This window comes from Chanodichthys erythropterus, chromosome 13, assembly GCF_024489055.1.
Source record: "Chanodichthys erythropterus isolate Z2021 chromosome 13, ASM2448905v1, whole genome shotgun sequence".
In the NCBI taxonomy this organism is placed as follows: Eukaryota; Metazoa; Chordata; class Actinopteri; order Cypriniformes; family Xenocyprididae; genus Chanodichthys; species Chanodichthys erythropterus.
In genome coordinates this window covers 44,767,852-44,787,319 of record NC_090233.1, presented here as the reverse complement: position 1 = coordinate 44,787,319, position 19,468 = coordinate 44,767,852, and the positions used below count along the sequence as shown (strand labels likewise).

General features: G+C 37.3%; 1 protein-coding gene and 1 long non-coding RNA gene across 2 annotated transcripts in view; both read left to right on the top strand.

Annotated features, from left to right (window-relative positions):
- Positions 1–19,468, top strand: part of LOC137034739 (uncharacterized) — a 49,676-nt gene that overhangs the window by 27,874 nt on the left and 2,334 nt on the right. The window lies entirely within an intron of this gene.
- On the top strand, positions 6,572–16,873 carry LOC137034078 (uncharacterized). The gene is made up of 9 exons (XM_067406682.1): positions 6,572–6,800; positions 9,544–9,661; positions 12,361–12,553; positions 12,653–12,721; positions 12,917–13,015; positions 15,701–15,829; positions 15,980–16,196; positions 16,324–16,455; positions 16,641–16,873. The coding sequence occupies exons 1-9, from the start codon at positions 6,572–6,574 to the stop codon at positions 16,859–16,861; spliced, it is 1,407 nt and encodes a 468-aa protein (XP_067262783.1). The 3' UTR covers positions 16,862–16,873.

Genomic DNA, 19,468 nt, shown 5'->3' with positions numbered 1-19,468 from the left:
GACCAGTGCTGGTGGGGGTGCCGATGACTTCTGTTGGTAGTGGTGTGCTAATGTATGTTTGCATATGTGTTTGAGTAATACGTGTGAGGGCAAAATACACAATGCATCTGCAGGTCTCTATTCTAGCATTGACCTTGAACCCCAGTAGCCTTCATTCCCATGGTTGCCGTACGAGTCCTTGTGCATTGTAGGCCTTTTGGATTTGCCTCGCCTTGTCCCTGCTCTCTTTCATTTTGACAATAAGCCTCCATCCCTGCAAAGCAACACTCTCCTCTCTCTTACAGAGTAAAACAGAGTATGATACATGTACCGCTTTGTTATTCATAACCATCAGAAAAGGCACTCTTTTAAAAGCGAAGATTGCAAAAATATTTTGCAGCCTGATGAAAGTGGAGAAAATCTATTGTTCTTTAGAGATCCATCTGTGTACACTTCAAAGAACTTAAAAGGGCTTCTAACCTCTTCTAACAGATAAGCTGATGTGAAGAGTCTAAGTATATATGCAATATCAAGAATATCAGAAATAACCCACTGGTTTTGTCTGTTACACTGGAAGTCAGTGGTCACCAAAACTGTTTGGTTAGCAGTCTTCTGCACAAGAAATAAAGATATACTGGTTTGGAATGTCATGAGGGTGAGTAAATGATTTCAAAATGTCATTTTTGGGTGAACCCAACCCAGCAAGTGAAATATTCCTTCAATTTGTGCACACATGTGTCTTTAGTTCAATCCCCATTCAACTGTAAGAAGAGATACTTGGTTCACTGATAGTTGGCCTGTTCATCAAGATGTCCCCGCTTTAAGGACAAGGGAATCCAAGATTCACTGTGGTTTGAGTCTAATTGTTTCCGTCAGTCTGGGAATGTCCCAGCAATGTTGTCCTTGTCCCACTGCCCAGGGCCCTGTAACTGAGCCCGGCCGAAGAGAATGGGTCCACTTTGTAGCCACACAGCAGGCTTGGGCAGTACCTATTCTGCTCCCCAAACTGTCATGCATAACAACTTTATTGTGACCCAAACTGGAGCTGAAAGCAAAGAATAAGGCAAGGGAATGAAAGATGAGGGGGAGTGAGAGAAATCTTCTCTTGAAGTACAACTGGAAAAGGGCAGATCAGGGTATATAAACTGAGCTCCGGATTTATAAATCTACATTTCGGTGTGGACTATTGTCACATCAGTGTGGTTGACGTGTAATAGTATGGAATATTGCAGCTTTGTTTAATTGGGTTTTGTTTTATGGAAATTGCTTCCCATTTGACATATAGTGGTGACTTGTCGGTGGCCACAGTTATTGTATGTGATATGGGTACAAGAAAAGTAGGCAATATGTCGAGTTCAAGTCTACTTTCAAAATTATTATAGATGTTGATCTTCCCTGACAAAAGGGGAAATCACCCAACTCAACCAGCCAACAGAGTCTAGGGAGTTATTCAGATAGACTTCATGTAAATCCCCTCAGTTTGACTTGTCGGGAGCTCTTCCTTGAGAGTTTGTTTTGGATGAACACCATGGTTACTATTTAGAGGATTTAGAGCCAGAATTAAAAATCCTTACCTTGAGGTCATTAACTATAGGTTGAGGAAGGAGATGAAAAGACCAGCTTAGACTAGTATGAATTTCCAACAGGTACTTTAACTAGCTATTTCGGGTTGGTAGTTTAACTAGTTGTTAGTTACCTGCTACACACCAGCACAACAGCTTGAGAGCCAGCATACATCATTTCTGATTTCCAACCCTATGAAGTGACATAGAAACACATTCTAGTATGGATAAGTGTGAAAAAGGTAAAAGTTAATTGTGTGCGAGAGGGGGAATAGGAACCGAGGGGAGTGGTCTGTTCAGGCTACAGACTCGAGAGAAGAAGTAGCCCATAGCTGAGAGACTCAACAAAAGGCAGTCTCTATCCATTGTGTTAGTGCTGGATTTCCCACGAGAGGCCCGTCTGCTTGAAAAGGGGAGTGTATCAGTTTCTCCTGACATGGATGTTTATTCATTCTGTGGCCAACTGCACTGCCAGCTCAAAAGGATTCACCTTACCGTTTTGATGTGTATGACACACACACACACTTTTTGGGGGGAGATAGGTGAAAAGGAAAAACACTGGCACATGGAAAGACTAGTGTGAGCTGTGTGAATAGGCATGTCCGCCCTCACAGTGACAGTGTTTGTGACAGTATCATGGTTGCTTGTCTGGACTTAGCTTTTGGTGTGAAGTGAGCCACCATTTTGTACTGGAGAATTTCAGAATTCTGCTGGAAGTAAACCTTTACTGCTGCTATAAGATTAGTTTTAGAGTTTCTTTCATTGTAGGTGGTCATTTTGGGGAAACATTATTCTAGCAAACAATCTCTCAGAGACATTAAGAAACCATTTTTCCATTGCATCTGTTCATTACTTGTGGTCTAGACATTAACTGGTCTATATGGAGGAGACAAGTGGATGAGTTGACTGCTAATGTGTAGTGTCCAGTTTTGCAGCAACAGGTTCAAATTTAAGGGGTCATGAACAGCATTTTTTTTTTTAAAGATGCAATGATGTAGAAGTATACTGTGATCTTTTGCAGAGGCGGTCTTTCATCGCACTATGATGTAGCTATGTGACAAAAAGTCGTTTTATGAGCTTGGTTTCAATAAAAGCTGTTTTTGGACTAACAAGAAAGTTTTGAGCTCTGAAATGTACAGGATATTTTATAGTACATTTTTTTTAATAGCTTATAAGCCAAAAGATCAAATAAAATAATTGATTTCTCAATCCATGACAACTTTAAGATCCAATTATGATTAAACACTTGTAGTACTTTGTTAATTACAGGGACTGTGCAGGCAGATATTTGCTAGTTATTATTGATAGAAATTACGAATGAGCCATTCTTCTAATCATAATTGTCAGGCTGTTCATATGTATAGGATGTAATCAATAGGATTTGGGTCACTAGTAGGCAAAGGTTCTCCGCTAAGGGGAGTGCAATGGACTTAGTTGATTTGGGAACAGCATCTTCCAGTTGAGTTTTTGTTGGTAGAGGCTATAATAAGACCTCATTCTCCCTTCACTCACAGTATGTGTGAATCATTTTACAGTATAATTAGAACTAAAGCCCTGTGTCTACTGTATGTAAGCAAACATCTCAGTTTGCACATTAGGGTGTGGAGTTGAAAGGGTTCAGCTTTTATTCCTCAATTAACATTATTCAGGAACAGTAAAGTATCACTTTATTCACACTCTACACACTCCTGTATCTTGTTAGCTGATCCATTATCCACATAGACATGAGGCATTAAGGTCTGGACAATTCCCTTATTTCTTTAGCCATCCAGGTTTAACAACTTTAGCCTCTGAGGTAGATAAGTCAAAACAAACTTGGCGAACTGAAACCGTCTCATTTCTGGAGCACCATTATCGTCTAAAATATCTCAACACTCAGCTTCTCCTCTCCCTCTTGACCCTTTGTGAGACAATCAAAACCTGTGGACCCGGTTGCCATGTTCAGTCTTGGTTTCAATGGCTCCATTGTTGTGTTGTAACAAGACGCCAGAGCTGGTTGTTTGATCCACTCTTCTGAAAAGTTTTCTTTGGGGTCTTCTTTTCACTTCCTTTTTGTTAACCGATAGATCAGCTGAGAAGGTCAAGGAACATTGTCTTTTGTTGTGCAGTCCCTTCCTGTATCTTCTTCCTGTATAAAAAAAAAAAAAAAAAAAAGTTGGTATAAATTGTGGTTGGGTTTGGTATAAATTGCATTAAAATGTTTGCTAATTTTTCCACCTGACTAAGTTGTCTTTCCCCTGCAGCACTTAAAGTGCCATTACCATGCTAGTTTGTTGAAGCCGATCCACATATTTGTCTGGGAGTTGCTTGGTTTCGCAGCAGGTGTGTCTGTCAGCCGACTTCTCTGAGGCAAAATCATGGTCTTTAGCGTGAAAGCAGAGAAGCCGCTGTCTCTCAGCCTGAGTGCTAGCAAACTGTCAGAAATCACGTTTTAGTGGCTTGTTCAGGTCACGCTGAGAGAGCAGCCTCTTGTTCCTTACTGTCTCTTTCTCTCTGTTTGACTATCCTTTCTCTTTCTTTCTTCTCCTTTTTGCTGCCCTTGTTTGCCAGCTTATTCTAAAACAATACATATGGGCAATGCAGTTTAAAATTGCTGTCCATAAAATGCAACATACAGTACATGCAGTACATATTAATGCTACATTAAACTACATTAATTACTATATTACTTTTTTTTTTTTACTTACACTGATAAATGGTCATTAATATATCTATACCAGGCGATTTGTTTATCACTCCATTGGTGGTAAACGAGCTTTGCATATCCCTTGCTTTCATCAAGAGCACCCACCAGTGTAAGGGAGGACAGACATGCAGACACCATCATCACATTATACAAGGTCTTATTGTCTGGCCTTTGCCTTGCGTGGCATGATTTGTGGGAAGCCATCTGTGCTCAGCCTCTTTTGAAATGTGAGAAAGAACATATGCATTTGCATAAGAATAATTGACACTTCAAATTAGCCCTCCAATCACAAAGGATTATTTCTAGTGTATGGGTGAGTAACCAGAGGCTCTTCCATCCTGGGGAGAGAAATTAGATGTTAGATATTAAACCTGCAACGTTATTATTATTATTATTATTATAGATAATAAATAATTATAATAAATAATAGATAATAAATAATTTCTTGGTATTATATAGGACCATATATATAATGTTTATTATTAAATACTATTTGTTTTTAATAATACATGCATAAATACACAAAAATAAATGAAAAAATACCAATAAAAATAAAATGCATAATAATAATTGTTTAAAAATATTTTAATATAATAACATTCCACTTCATCAGCTGATAATAATCTTGGCATGGCCAATTCAAGTGATGTAGTGTAATGATTGAAAACCAATTCCAATGATGTGATGAGCAGACTGACAAATTTAATATCTAAACATCAGATACTGTTTGTAGGGTGTGTGTGTGTGTGTGTGTGTGTGTGTGTGTACCTACTTATGTCACTTTTGGGTACATTCACCAGGATACACACCAGTAAACTGGGGACCACCAAAAAAACTTGGGACATTTTGTATGTCCTCATTTGTTTGACCATATAGTGGCATTCAGCATGCTCTAAAATGGTTTCCTGGCTTAAAATCTCATTTGTCCCAAAAATTCACTTTTATGTGATTTGTGTACTTAAAGTGTGTATGCCCCCCCACTAAAGTGTGTATAACACAGCGCCCTCTAGGAGAACTGCACTTCCGGAAAGATACACACTTTTGGGATTCTGACCAATCAGAGCGCAGGAAGATACTACGAGCGCGGGACTGGTGATCTGACCAATCAGAGACCAACACGTCACCAATAAAGATGGCGGAGGCAAAAACTATCATGAATATGAATGAATTGACATATAATCCACATTTAATTTGAGAAATATTCACAATAATTTGTGTTTAAATAAAAATAGACTCATTTGCAGGAGCTCTCATGCTTTATATTGGCATGTATTATTAACTTTTAATCCTCGGAGTTTTGCTCTCGCATCAATGTGTGTGTAAAGATCGCGCTGCCCCGCCCCCGCCTAACGGAGACTATATCCGCGTACTGTAACTACAGTTTATTAATGTACGAACGAGTTTGACGCGGGGATGACAGACATTACGTCATGTGAATATGAAACATACATATTTCCTCCCAAAAGCGGAGGGACAACTGTTTTAATCCGTCAAGTATGATGATTTATACATATGAGTTTATTTAATAAAATACACAAGCAACAAAAAGATTTGAAAACCTTCAAAATCGCTTGCTTTTATGAGTGATTTTATTTGCTTTAAGTGTTTTCTCCTACTTTGCGTTCTGCTGTTCCTCCATTAGTATCAGAGACAAGAGACAAGTACAGTACACAAATAGTAACATAAAAAATAAATAATAAAGATATGTGAAAAAAATATATTATAATATTATATAGATAGGAGCAGTTACAGCAAACATTCTCTTTATATTTTATATATAATATAATAATTTATATTTATATATGATATTTATAATAATTAATATTATATATAATATAATAATTTTATATTTTATATTATATTATATATAACAGTTTCTCTCACTTTGGTGCATTTCTCCAATCACAACTAAAATTCTTACTTGTTCAACATCCACATTATAGTCTCTTGTTCACATCATAAATGCAGTTTCTCATTCTCCTGAACAAATTGCAAATGCTTTGGTACATTCATGCATTTGATGTACAAGTGTCAGATGTTTCCTACATTATCACTTGCTTATGTCATGTTCATCAAAATATACTAGGTGTCGAATAGTTTTTATTTTCATAAGCCATTAAATGCAAAATGGTTGAACTAGTCATAAACTGTCAAGCATATTTTCTATACATTTCTTTTAGACTTTTTTTGTCCTGAATTATTAAATTTCAGGGATGAATTTTGAATTTCAATAATGAAGGGGAATGTAATTCAAGCAATGTTCAACAGTTCTCTAAAATATCTCAGATGCCATCTCATTTGGGAGGCACAGACAGAGCACAACACAGTGTTACACACTCTGAACATGAATGAACAACAAGGACACAAACAGAGTCAACAGACAGAAGAAGGAGTAAGGATGTGTGGTGGAAGGGTACGGAGGAGAACAGAGGAAGAGGAAGAAGAGGCCAAGACTGAGATGTTTCTGATGGAAATAAGAGCCACTGTTGTAGATCATGCTCTCAGTCATGACCTTAAGGCCGAGACGGGTCAAAAGAGCCGAATGATGGGAGATGTGTTTGTAGACAGAACAGGTGTGAAATCAGATAATGTTCACTATGTACTGTTCACTACATAAACTGTAGACTGATGTAATGCTATGTTACTGCAGTCTACTTGCATTTTACATTATACAGTAAATATTACGGTGGCTGAGAGAGATCACCGCGCACAACTGAAGAAAACACATGCAAACAGAAAAAATGAACAAAACATCTTGATCAGTTTGACAACACACTTGCTGCAAATATTCACCCAAATACAGAAACTTGCTGCAGACAACACACATACAATGATGATGAAAACTTTCAGGTAATCGACAACACCACTGACAAGTATTCATTGAACAAGCATGTTCCAGCCAGGTTCGTCACTTGTTTGGGGTACCCTTGAAACATTTCTTTGTTATCAGTTCTCCTCTGTCCAACAGTGAACAGAGCATAATTCAGGCAGCTATCATAAGTCCGATTGGGATGATCGCAACAGTCAAAGTATTTATTCCAGTTCCATCCAGTTGAGGATCATATTCATCACGCTGGAATGGATGGTTTGGTGAGGATCTGTGCCACTGGCTGTCATTATATCACATGACATTGTAGCTACTGTAATTTTTTGACAGACCACCAGAAAGTATATCTGAATCCTGTCTCATCCAGTCTAGAGAGACGTGTTCATACTGTTGAAATGTACGCCATACAGATAAAGTGCAGTCTTGTGTATTTTCAATCACTGACATCAAAATCGTATCCATATTACTTCTGAAAATACTGTCAGAGTGTCTTTGTGAACAATGATACAAGGACTTGTCATTTTGATGACACTGATATAAGGATTATGAGCTGGTTACAGGCTATTGCATGTAATCCATTGTGTGCTGTTATTTGTATGAACTGTTTTAAGAAATGCACATACTGGTTTACATCTTAAGGATGCATATGAATGAGAATATATAATAGGAGAGCAGTTACAGCAAACATTGTTTTATATTTAGAGAGAGAGAGAGAGCAGTTACAGTGTTTAGTATAAAAAGTGTTTAAAAGAATCATGACTCAAGCTGGGACGTTTACATGTTTGTTTACAGATTTATTTTGTTCATACTTTGATTTTAAAAGGCACTGGATGTGAAACCCCTGCTCCCCTAACACTAACCCTAACCCTAACCCTAGCCCTAGCTGAGAGCTGCAGACAGTCTGACACTGAGTGACTCGCCGCCCTTCCCCCACCGGCTTCTGATCGCGCGCGCGCCTCCCGCCCATCCCCCACAGCAGCAGCGCAGCAGCTTGAGTGCAGAGTGAGATGAGCTCTGAGGAGAGATCACGAGTGCTGCTCAAATGATGGAATAATCTGTCGTGGATATGCGTTTTTAAAGCACTTTTACAAGATCTAGCAGCTTTTCCTTCCTTTATATTTTATATAAAATACCATAAATTAAAAAAAAAAAAATTGAAAGAAAATGCTGTTAATAAAGTGCACGTTAAAGTTTATTTTAGAGCCTCGAAATAATCCACACATCTCCCTGATTTTAACTCAAACATTTGATTAAACAGAATTAGTAAAAATTAAGATATGTGTTCCAAAGAGATCGTTTAAAAGTGATCATGTGCTCTGTCCATTAGAAAGACGTACGCCTCCGTTTTTATTTTATTTTTTATTTTTTTATTTAAGTTTGAAGAACCAGTACTGTGAATAAATCAAACAAAGATCTAGGTGTTTGCCAAAATATTTATTAGATCAAATAAATGTAGTCACAATTTCAACGTGAAATCCAAATACGTAACTACGTCATGCACGCACGTCAGCTGTGGATGTGTTTTCCCGGGAAATGCAATCACATGGCATTGCTTGACGCGAAAAAGACGACAACCCCCATCAATGGACGCTGGAGAGGTGAGATCAAGTGTTGTCCCGAAAATGCATGATAACTAAAATACACTGTGAAATATGAAAGTTAGTAAGATGTATGTTTACTTTAGTGGTTAAATTATTTTCTGTTAATGTTTTATTTCTCGATTGTATTTGAGTTTGATTCTCATTTGATTTTTTTTTGCAATAAGGAAAAAAACAGTTTATTGCTTATTTGTAGGCATTGATCAGCAAATATAATTTTGTTATATTTCATATAATATCTCTTTAGATTCTACAATTTAATCAGTGGTAGCCTGTTTTTCTCATTTTTTGTAAAATGTCAACAGTATGTATTGTAATTTGAAATAATTAATTTTCATTTTTTATTATTTGATGTCATTTTTAATTTTATGTAATACATTATTTACACTTTTTTTTTTAGTGGAACACAAAAGTATCCATGTTTTTTTATTTATCTTCACAGAGCTTTTTTGCACAATGACAGTACATAGACACTTTATTGTATTTTTTATTCTGGGTGTCAAGCTCCAAAGCAGACAAAATAGTCCATATGAATCTATCAGGTTACTGACTGAAAATCTGTAGCTTTTAAATTAATATGAATATGGATTGACATCAATCATCTGGTCACAATGGTTTTTGGCATCAATGATATTGCTGTTTTTTTTAATCTAAATGCCTGTTTCAGACTGGTCACATGTGCTGTCATTGCATAGAGCTCTGTATTACATTTAAAAATAAACTTTAGTGTTCCACAGAAAAACACAACACAGGTTTGTACAATTTTAGTACAGGATTAGTACAATAATTATGTACATTTTTGGGTGAACAATTCCAGTAAGATCAAAAAGATTTTTAAAATGCTTATTTAATCCATTCACCTTATATTTCTTTTTATTTCTTTTTTTCCAGAAATAATGCTGAAAAGCAAAAGGCGTAAAACACCTCTGCAGGATGCAGAGGATCACATGACCCGTAGAGCTGATAAGCCTGGGCTTCAAGAGCAGTTCATCAGCAAATATAAAGGCAAGTATTTATGACTAACCAGATACACGAATGGTTTGGTCTTGATGTCATTAATGCAGAATAACCTGCTTTACAAATAAAGTCTTGTAGTTTAAAGGGTTAGTTCACTCAAAATTGAAGTTTCTGTCATTAATTACTCACCCTCATGTTGTTCCACACCTGTAAGACCTTCATTCATCTTCAGAACACAAATTAAGATATTTTTGATAAAATCTGATGGCTCGGTTAGACCTCTAAAGCTACTAAAGACATATTTAAAACAGTCATGTGACTACAGTGGTTCAACCTTAATGTTATGAAGTGATGAGAATATTTTTTTGTGCACAGAAAAACAAAATAACCACTTTATTCAATAATATCTAGTGATGGGTGATTTTGGGCACACAAAAAGTATTGAACTGCTGTAGTCACATGATCTGTTTTAAATATGTCTTTAGTAGCTTTCTGAACACTGAAAAAGGAAATGATTTTGCTCTCAATGCAGGCCTCACTGAGCCATTGAATTTGATCAAAAATATCTTAATTTGTGTTCTGAAGATGAATGAAGGTCTTACGGGTGTGAAACGACATGAGGGAGAGTAATTAATGACAGAATTTCATTTTTGGGTGAACTGAACTTTTAGGTGGTTATTGGTTTGTATGTAAACCAGGACAATGGATCATTTTTATAATAGGGTTAGTTCAAATAATGTCATTTATTACTCACCCTCATGCCGTTCCATACCCGTTAGACCTTCAATAAGGTGATTATTTTTTTTGCAGCTATCAGTATATCGTTGTGCATGATCATGTACATGATCAATGTTTTTTTTAATTTTTTTTTTTATTATTGGGTTTTGGTTAAATTCCTGAAGTAAGGGCTGCTTTTTCACTTTTTTTTTCTAAGACACAATATACATCAGTAATACCCTCTTGTGATTTAAAAAAAAAAAAAAAGCTTTTACTTTAAAGGCAGTTGCTAACAAGTGTCTAAATGGGAGACAGAGGTTTGTCTGGGACATTAAAAATCGTCACCTGAACAGATAAAGTCATCTACTCACTAGTCACTTTCACAGCCTCGTTGTGTTTAGAGGTAGATTTAGGGATGTACACTGTACACAACCATTCAAACATACATTATAAGAATGCAAAACATTATACTTATTACACAGGGAGATGGATTTTTAAAGTTTTACAGTTCCTGGAGGCACATTTATCAACAACAAAAAAACTCTTTATCTAAAGCCAAAAACCATCCATAAACATCCATACACCACAAAGACAAACTATCCAGAAGCGATGCATGTTAAACACAGAATTTTCTTTTAAAAATAATATAACAAAAACATGTTCTAGATGATTTCTTGAAGCTTAATCATGAGGACGATGAAGTTTTGCAACTGTGGTGTATTAATAGGCAAACTTAAGCTTAGTTTCTGCAGCAATACAAAAGCCAGTTAAAACAACATATAGGGTTTTAGTTGAGGGAACCAGGGGTGTGTGAACTACCGGATCACCTGCAAAAATACGTCATCGCTGCAGCACTCTATTCTAAACTATATAAAGACAAGATAATATTGCTTATGTATGAAAGAGTATAAAAATTTTAACTATATAATTTTAAGACTTTAAAGTATAATGTAATGTATAAAAAGCACAGCATACTTAGAAATTTGCCTGGCTATTGACTATTTTCATTCAGTAATTTCCCTTTTACATATAATGTACATCATATGGCAGAGAACTTTAAGTAATGATCAAAATGATAGTTGACTTTTAATAAACTGCTGAATCTAATGCATTTCTCCTCTTCAGGGCGTGGAGTTTTCACCACTAGAGCTTTTTTCAGAGGTGATTTTGCTCTTGAATACAGAGGTGAACTTCTGAGTTCAGAAGAGAGTCTTGACTGAGCTGAACACTACACTGAGGCCGAGAACGCGTTCCTGTTTGAGTTTCAGTGGTGTGGCAGAAATTGGTGGTGAGTACAGACCTGTTGGATTGATGTAGTAGAGGCACTATATTGTATCGCAAACCTGCAAGATTTAATTCTAGCGGGTTTGCTGTCTCGTGTTTCTTAATTGACTTGTTTTAAATGACCATCACATGCAACTTGAAAAAAGAAATGCCTCTATCGTGGTCAGTAGACGAGGTGGCAGCACAACTGTAATGATCAGACTATAATCCCAATCACTTTGAAGCGGTACTAACTGCAGTGGAAGAACAAACCGAGCCGAGTTGAGTCGTACCGCACAGTGAGAAAGTGCCATAAAAGAGCAATGGCACCAGGGTTCGTTTTAATCTAAACAAACATACCAAGTGTGAACACACCCTTAATACTTAAAATCAACCATGAACTGACTTGAAGGGTGCTGAGTGCAGTTTCTTTGAGTCATCAATATTCGTTTTTAACCGTATTCCCAAAAGAGAACAAAATGGTGAATGTTAGATGCATTTGTCTGCTGAGAGGATGTTGCCATACACTGTCCGATAGATCCGTGGTTCTCAGACCCTCCTCTCTGCAGATTCTGTTTGTCTCCTTAACCTGACACACTCGGTTGAGTTCATAGAGCTGTGTCCTGATGATCAGCTGATGGTCTGAATCGGGTAGATTAAAAACGAGACATACAACTTATGCAGAGCGGTGGGTTTCCACTTAAAAATAACTCTACATGTCTAGCATATATAAGATTACAAGTATTGAGTAATAATTTTATGTCTTTATAGCATAGATGCATCTAAAGAAGACGGTTCCTTGGGAAGACTTGTAAATGACGAACACCGAAATCCTACTTGCAAAATGAGAACCCTTGAAGTGAGCAGGAAACCTCACCTGTGTCTCTTTGCTGTGCGAGACATTCTACCAGGGGAAGAAATCACTTTCAATCACGGATACTCAGATTGGCCATGGCGAGTCAAGGTACTATCAAGAAAATGATAGAAAGATTGATCAGTAATTCAGGATAATCTTTTACTATCTGATTAGTTACCATGTGATTGTGGTCTCATATTTCTCAAGCCTTTGAATCAAGCATCAACTGAATCCTCTGATAAAAAGCCATCCATCAGTTTGGGTCCGCAGAGATCGGTAAGTCCACTTTAAAACATCTGTATCATTATTCTATATTATTGACTCTTTTGTGAGTAGTGTGTCTGGGTGTTAACAGAAGGAAAGGAGTGATAGATAAAGTTACTGTAGGACAGCTAGAGTAATTACTAGTTTTTCTGTTCTATACAAACATTTCTGATTTTTATATTCACTGGTTCCTTTTCTGGCATCCAGCCTCATTGTGCTGCTCCTGTTTCTTCACCTGGATTGGACGAGGTGAACAGCAGTGGTCCACATAAGCAGTCAGGCAAAGCAAGAACATCAAGAAAAACGGTAACTATCTCATAATGCAGCAACTATTAGATGATTTCTGGGAAAAACTGTTGATATTTGAAATCGACACCCAAACAACCACACCCCTCCCTTCATTGCTCCGCCCCCAAAATACTGAACACCCTATTCAACACAGGCAACTACTAACAGCTGGTGCACAGGTGTTCAACTAGAAAAGATCTTTATCGCTGGCAGACCGTAGGATGCATTAGAAGGTTTGTTTTTAGTTGATTGTAGGTGCGTGTCCACTTCATCCAGCACACTTTGTGTAAACGCTCCAAATGGTACAAAATAATATTCTGTCAGAATTGTAAAAAGTTAAATTGGTTCCTTCCCGGTCTGGAAGGAACCACTGCGGAGAAGCACAGTATCTGTGTGACTCGTCATAGACATAAACAGAGAGAAGTAGCTCCAGCTACAGTGTTCTTTAGACACATGCAGTTCTGTTTATTAACCGCTCAAGCACCAAAAGTTATGGAATGTAAATGTAGTCTTACTACCCACCTCTGCTAGTTACCTAGTTATTGTCACAATTTTATTTTCAATATTGTTAATGTACATTTTATGTTTGTTTAAAAGGTTAGTTCAAATAATGTCATTAATTACTCACCCTCATGCCGTTCCACACCTGTAAGACCTTCATTCATCTTCAGAACACAAATTAAGATATTTTTAATTAAATCTGATGGCTCAGTGAGGCCTCTATTCAAAGCAATGACATTTCCTCTCTCAAGAACCATAAAGGTACTAAAAACAAATTTAAATCAGTTCATGTGAGTACAGTGATTCAACCCTAATATTATAAAGTGACGAGAATATTTTTGTGCACCAAAAACAAAATAACGACTTTTCAACAATATAGTGATGGGCCGATTTCAAAACACTGCTTTGGAGCTTTATGAATGGGTTGTTTGCACATGACGTCACAGCAGCAGCGCGAATGAGTCTGGAGGGCAGGGAGTGATGTTTCTATATAGGAATCCTATCAAAAACTCAAAAGGTTTTGCATTGTTTATAGTTGCTCAAATCGTTAAAATCGAGAACCCAGAAGGTGTTTATATCGTTTACATAACTTATACCGTTTTTTATAACTTTTCATTTTTTAACGTTAAAAGTTGTCGCCTTTTTATAGCGTTTTGCATCTGCTGATACTGAAATTAATATGGATACTTACCTTTTGTTTTTGACTCGGTTAAATATTAACATTCTACATGCTATCGTTTGCAGGGAGGAGAAGATATTTTATCCTATTTAATTATAATTGGGTGTTTTCCCTTCAGTTTTGTAGAATTGTTTACAATGTTGATCTGGTTACCACGAGAATAGTGTCACGCGCTGCTGCTTTCAGCCGTCGTATGGTAGAAAATGTCCAAATAAAATAAATATTTAACAAGCTGACAGAAGATGATGCATTTCTTTGTTGGAAGCGTGTAAATGTAACTAGTTTTAATGTTATTTTTGTAAATATTCACTTTCCCCATAAGGAGAATCGGAGGGTCACGATCAGGGATGGACACCGACACGCTGTATTTTTGTATTTATTTCAACAAATGACCAAAATCAAACCCATAGAAGCTTGTGAACAGTTTTGAAGTGGCTGTGTGCAAGTTACAATCATTCACAAGCGAGTGATCATACTCGCAAACATAATGTTAATTAATTATTGCACAAAAACCAAATACAAAACTCAAAAGTATGTTTGTTTTTTTTGTTTTTTTTTAAGTGAAAGGCAGTGGGTTTATTTAGTGACATTATTACATTTGCTAAAAGTCGTCTTTCCTCACCTTCTCAACCAAGGTGAAAATTGTATTACCGTCCATTTTTTTTTTCCCCGAACGATACTGTGAGTTCCTATTACAATTCTCGATTCAGCATAAATGACCAACAATGGCGACATTTTTCACAATCAAAAATTAAAATACTGCACTTGACTTCACTAGCAGAAAGGCAGCGCGATATAAACAAACCAGACTAGAACTGAACGCGGCGTGACGGCAGCTTCACATTCTCTATATCTGCCTCCTCGATGGCAATCAAGTCTTTCAATTCAGTGGAAAAGTCTCTCCTCTTCATAACACAAGGATCGCCAACATATGTTGTGATTTTCTGTTTAAACCTTTCTAAACCAGCACAGAAAGGACTTTTCTCCATCTTTTCCATTGTAATTTTCACTGCTTGCCCTCCACCGGAATTTTGCGCTTCACCAGAACCACGTGATTGCAAACAACCTATTGAATCAGTGACTCGGAGCGCCAAAGTCATATGATTTCAACAGTTTAGCCGTTTGATAGGAGAGCCGAGTCACTGATTTGATTTGTGAAGCTCCGAAGCAGTGTTTTGAAATCGGCCCATCACTATATTGTCGAAGTCGTTATTTTGTTTGTTTGGCGCACAAAAAGTATTCTCGTTGCTTTATAATATTAAAGTAGAACTACTGAACTCACATGAACTGATATAAATATGTTTTTTAGTACATTAATGGATCTTGAAAGAGGAAATGTTATTGCTTTGAATAGAGGCCTCACTGAGCCATCGGATTTAATCTAAAATATCTTAATTTGTGTTCTGAAGATGAACAAAGGTCTTACGGGTGTGGAACGACATGAGGGTGAGTAATTATTGACAATATTTTCATTTTTGGGTGAACTAACCCTTTATGCTAAATACTTCTTTATATATCCACAGAAGCGGTTTCAATCAAGACTGGCAAAATTAAGAAAACATCATGAAGATTGCTATGAATGTTTTAACAGGGCAGAAATTGAAAATGAATGCAATACGATTGCTAAACAGCTATCACAAAAAGATTGTTTGGTGAGTAATATGTCAACATCATCACAATACTCTGTGATCAACACCTCAGTCCATTAACAGCTAATTATTTTAATATTAATTAATAGTTTCCTTAGTTCTTTTGCTTGTAGACCTTGTTTTTATTCAAATTATATTTTCAAACTGTTACAGTCATCCTTAGTCACGTCCACAACTGATGCATCCTCTTCATCACCACCCTGTGCTGTGTCCACCTCTGTGATGACCTCATCACCGTCACCGTATTACCGGTTACCAGAGGGGACACTGCAGTTGGCAAAAATGAGTAAAGTCCTAATGGCCATGGAGAAAGGAACACTGTCTGACTTCAAAGGAAAGAAACTTGACAACATTGAAATTGACCCAAATGGTATGAGTATACTTGAATGGTCTGTGTGTGTCTGTGCTGTATATATTTGCAAAAACTGTACATTATCATATGTTACAGATGCTAAGTATAATCAATAAACTGTTGATTTTTTTTATCAATTGTTTAGAGCAACTTGAGGCTCAAGGTGATTCCATGTCAAGTGATGAGGAGGATTACAGTGACGTATCTCAGACAACAGCACCAGCAGAGACTGATCCACCTGTTCAATCTGATCAATCTGTTTCACAAGAGGATCAAGGTAAGAAAAATCTCTAAACTACACACACAATAATCATCAAATAACCATAAATTAGCTCCAAGCAGCAATAGCCATCCAAAGGCTTTTCAAAATTCAGAAAAATCTACACATTAGGACATATGTATGATTTGGTCATACTCACTGATTTAGTTGTTATGAGAATTACATTTTTAATTATTCCATAGGTTCTTCAAATGCTCCAAAAAAGAAATGGGAGGACAATGAGGTAAAAGCAGTAGAGAGACACATGATGGAGTTCATCAAGACATGCAAATTTCCTGGTAAGCAAGACTGTGAAAGATGCATTCACGCAGAGCCAGAAGCTTTGAAGCAGCGAACATGGACTGGTGTGAAAAATTATGTGCGGAACAGGATCACGACTCTTAAAAGAAAGGGTGGTTTGTGAGGAGGCACAAACACAAAAACACTTCAGTGCCTTTTATAACTTCTTTACTGTAAAAAAAAAAAAAAAATTATATATATATATATATATATATATATATATATATATATATATATAAAAATATAATAATACTGTAAAAATATAATATGATGTGGAAAGTGTTAAAAGTATTATTTGTGTGAAGAGAGTGGCTCAACTAGTGACCAGCTCATTGAAAATGCTGTACATTAAAGTTGTTAGCAGAAGACTGTACTGCGATGTTGCATAAACTAATCAAAAATACTTTTCTTTAATCTGTACCATTTATCCCAAGTAAAATAATCCCATATTAGCTCTTATAAATATATTTTACATCAAGAAAGACAGAGTATAAGAACGCTAATGAAGAAAGAATAGTTCATTTTCAATTAGGGCTGGGCGATATATCGTATGCGATTGTCACGCGCATTTCGTCAGTAAAGCCGGTTCCCTGATTACCACTAAATCGCCATCACCTGCTTTCAAATGGAGCGGCATTTAATAGGCAGAGCCGTAGATCACTGACAAGCTACGCAATATCGCGTTCATTATTGCAGATGAATCGCCTTCGATAATGAAGGCGATATTGCGTAGCTTGTCAGTGATCTACGGCTCTGTCTATTAAATGCCGCTCCATTTGAAAGCAGGTGATGGCGATTTAGTGGTAATCAGGGAACCGGCTTTACTGACGAAATGCACGTGACAATCGCATACGATATATCGCCCAGCCCTATTTTCAATGTTCCGTTTTCATTGTTGAGGTAAAGGGGATAAGGGGGAGGAGCGAATGTAAAGGTGAAAAGAGGGAGGAGCGAATGAAAAGGTGAAAAGAGGGAGGAGCGAATGTAAAGGGGATGAAAAGAGGGAGGAGTGAATGTAAAGGTTGTGAAAAGAGGGAGGAGCGAATGTAAAGGTTGTGAAAAGAGGGAGGAGCGAATGTAAAGGGGATGAAAAGAGGGAGGAGTGAATGTAAAGGTTGTGAAAAGAGGGAGGAGCGAATGTAAAGGTTGTGGAAAAGAGGGAGGAGCGAATGTAAAGGGGATGAAAAGAGGGAGGAGCGAATGTAAAGGTTGTGAAAAGAGGGAGGAGCGAATGTAAAGGGGATGAAAAGAGGGAGGAGCGAATGTAAAGGTTGTGGAAAAGAGGGAGGAGTGAATGTAAAGGTTGTGAAAAGAGGGAGGAGCGAATGTAAAGGGGATGAAAAGAGGGAGTGAATGTAAAGGTTGTGGAAAAGAGGGAGGAGCGAATGTAAAGGGGATGAAAAGAGGGAGGAGCGAATGTAAAGGGGATGAAAAGAGGGAGTGAATGTAAAGGTTGTGGAAAAGAGGGAGGAGCGAATGTAAAGGGGATGAAAAGAGGGAGGAGCGAATGTAAAGGGGATGAAAAGAGCGAGTGAATGTAAAGGGAAGGAGGAGGGTGAAGGTAAAGGAGGAAGTTAGAGAGAATTTAAAGACTGATGAATGGAGGAAGTACGGAAGCCTCCAAGTTAGTGCCAGTTTTGCATTTGCATCGTTGTCCTTTGTAAATTGTTTTTTTTTCTAATCTTTTTGAATTTCTGTTATTCTCCACAATGTGTTGATATTGTTAATATTAAAGACTCATTTAATCAGTTTGTCTCACTAGAGTCCCCAAAGAGTCATTTTATCGGAGTGTGTGTATCACTAGAGTCCCCAAAGAGTCATTTTATCGGATTGTGTGTATCACTAGAGTCCCCAAAGAGTCATTTTATGGGATTGTGTGTATCACTAGAGTCCCCAAAGAGTCATTTTATGGGATTGTGTGTATCACTAGAGTCCCCAAAGAGTCATTTTATCGGATTGTGTGTATCACTAGAGTCCCCAAAGAGTCATTTTATGGGATTGTGTGTATCACTAGAGTCCCCAAAGAGTCATTTTATGGGATTGTGTGTATCACTAGAGTCCCCAAAGAGTCATTTTATCGGATTGTGTGTATCACTAGAGTCCCCAAAGAGTCATTTTATGGGATTGTGTGTATCACTAGAGTCCCCAAAGAGTCATTTTATGGGATTGTGTGTATCACTAGAGTCCCCAAAGAGTCATTTTATGGGATTGTGTGTATCACTAGAGTCCCCAAAGAGTCATTTTATCGGATTGTGTGTATCACTAGAGTCCCCAAAGAGTCATTTTATCGGAGTGTGTGTATCACTAGAGTCCCCAAAGAGTCATTTTATGGGATTGTGTGTATCACTAGAGTCCCCAAAGAGTCATTTTATCGGATTGTGTGTATCACTAGAGTCCCCAAAGAGTCATTTTATCGGAGTGTGTGTATCACTAGAGTCCCCAAAGAGTCATTTTATCGGAGTGTGTGTATCACTAGAGTCCCCAAAGAGTCATTTTATCGTAGTGTGTGTATGACTAGAGTCCCCAAAGAGTCATTTTATCGGAGTGTGTGTATCACTAGAGTCCCCAAAGAGTCATTTTATCGGAGTGTGTGTATGACTAGAGTCCTCAAAGAGTCATTTTATCGGAGTGTGTGTATGACTAGAGTCCTCAAAGAGTCATTTTATCGGAGTGTGTGTATGACTAGAGTCCCCAAAGAGTCATTTTATCGGAGTGTGTGTATCACTATTTT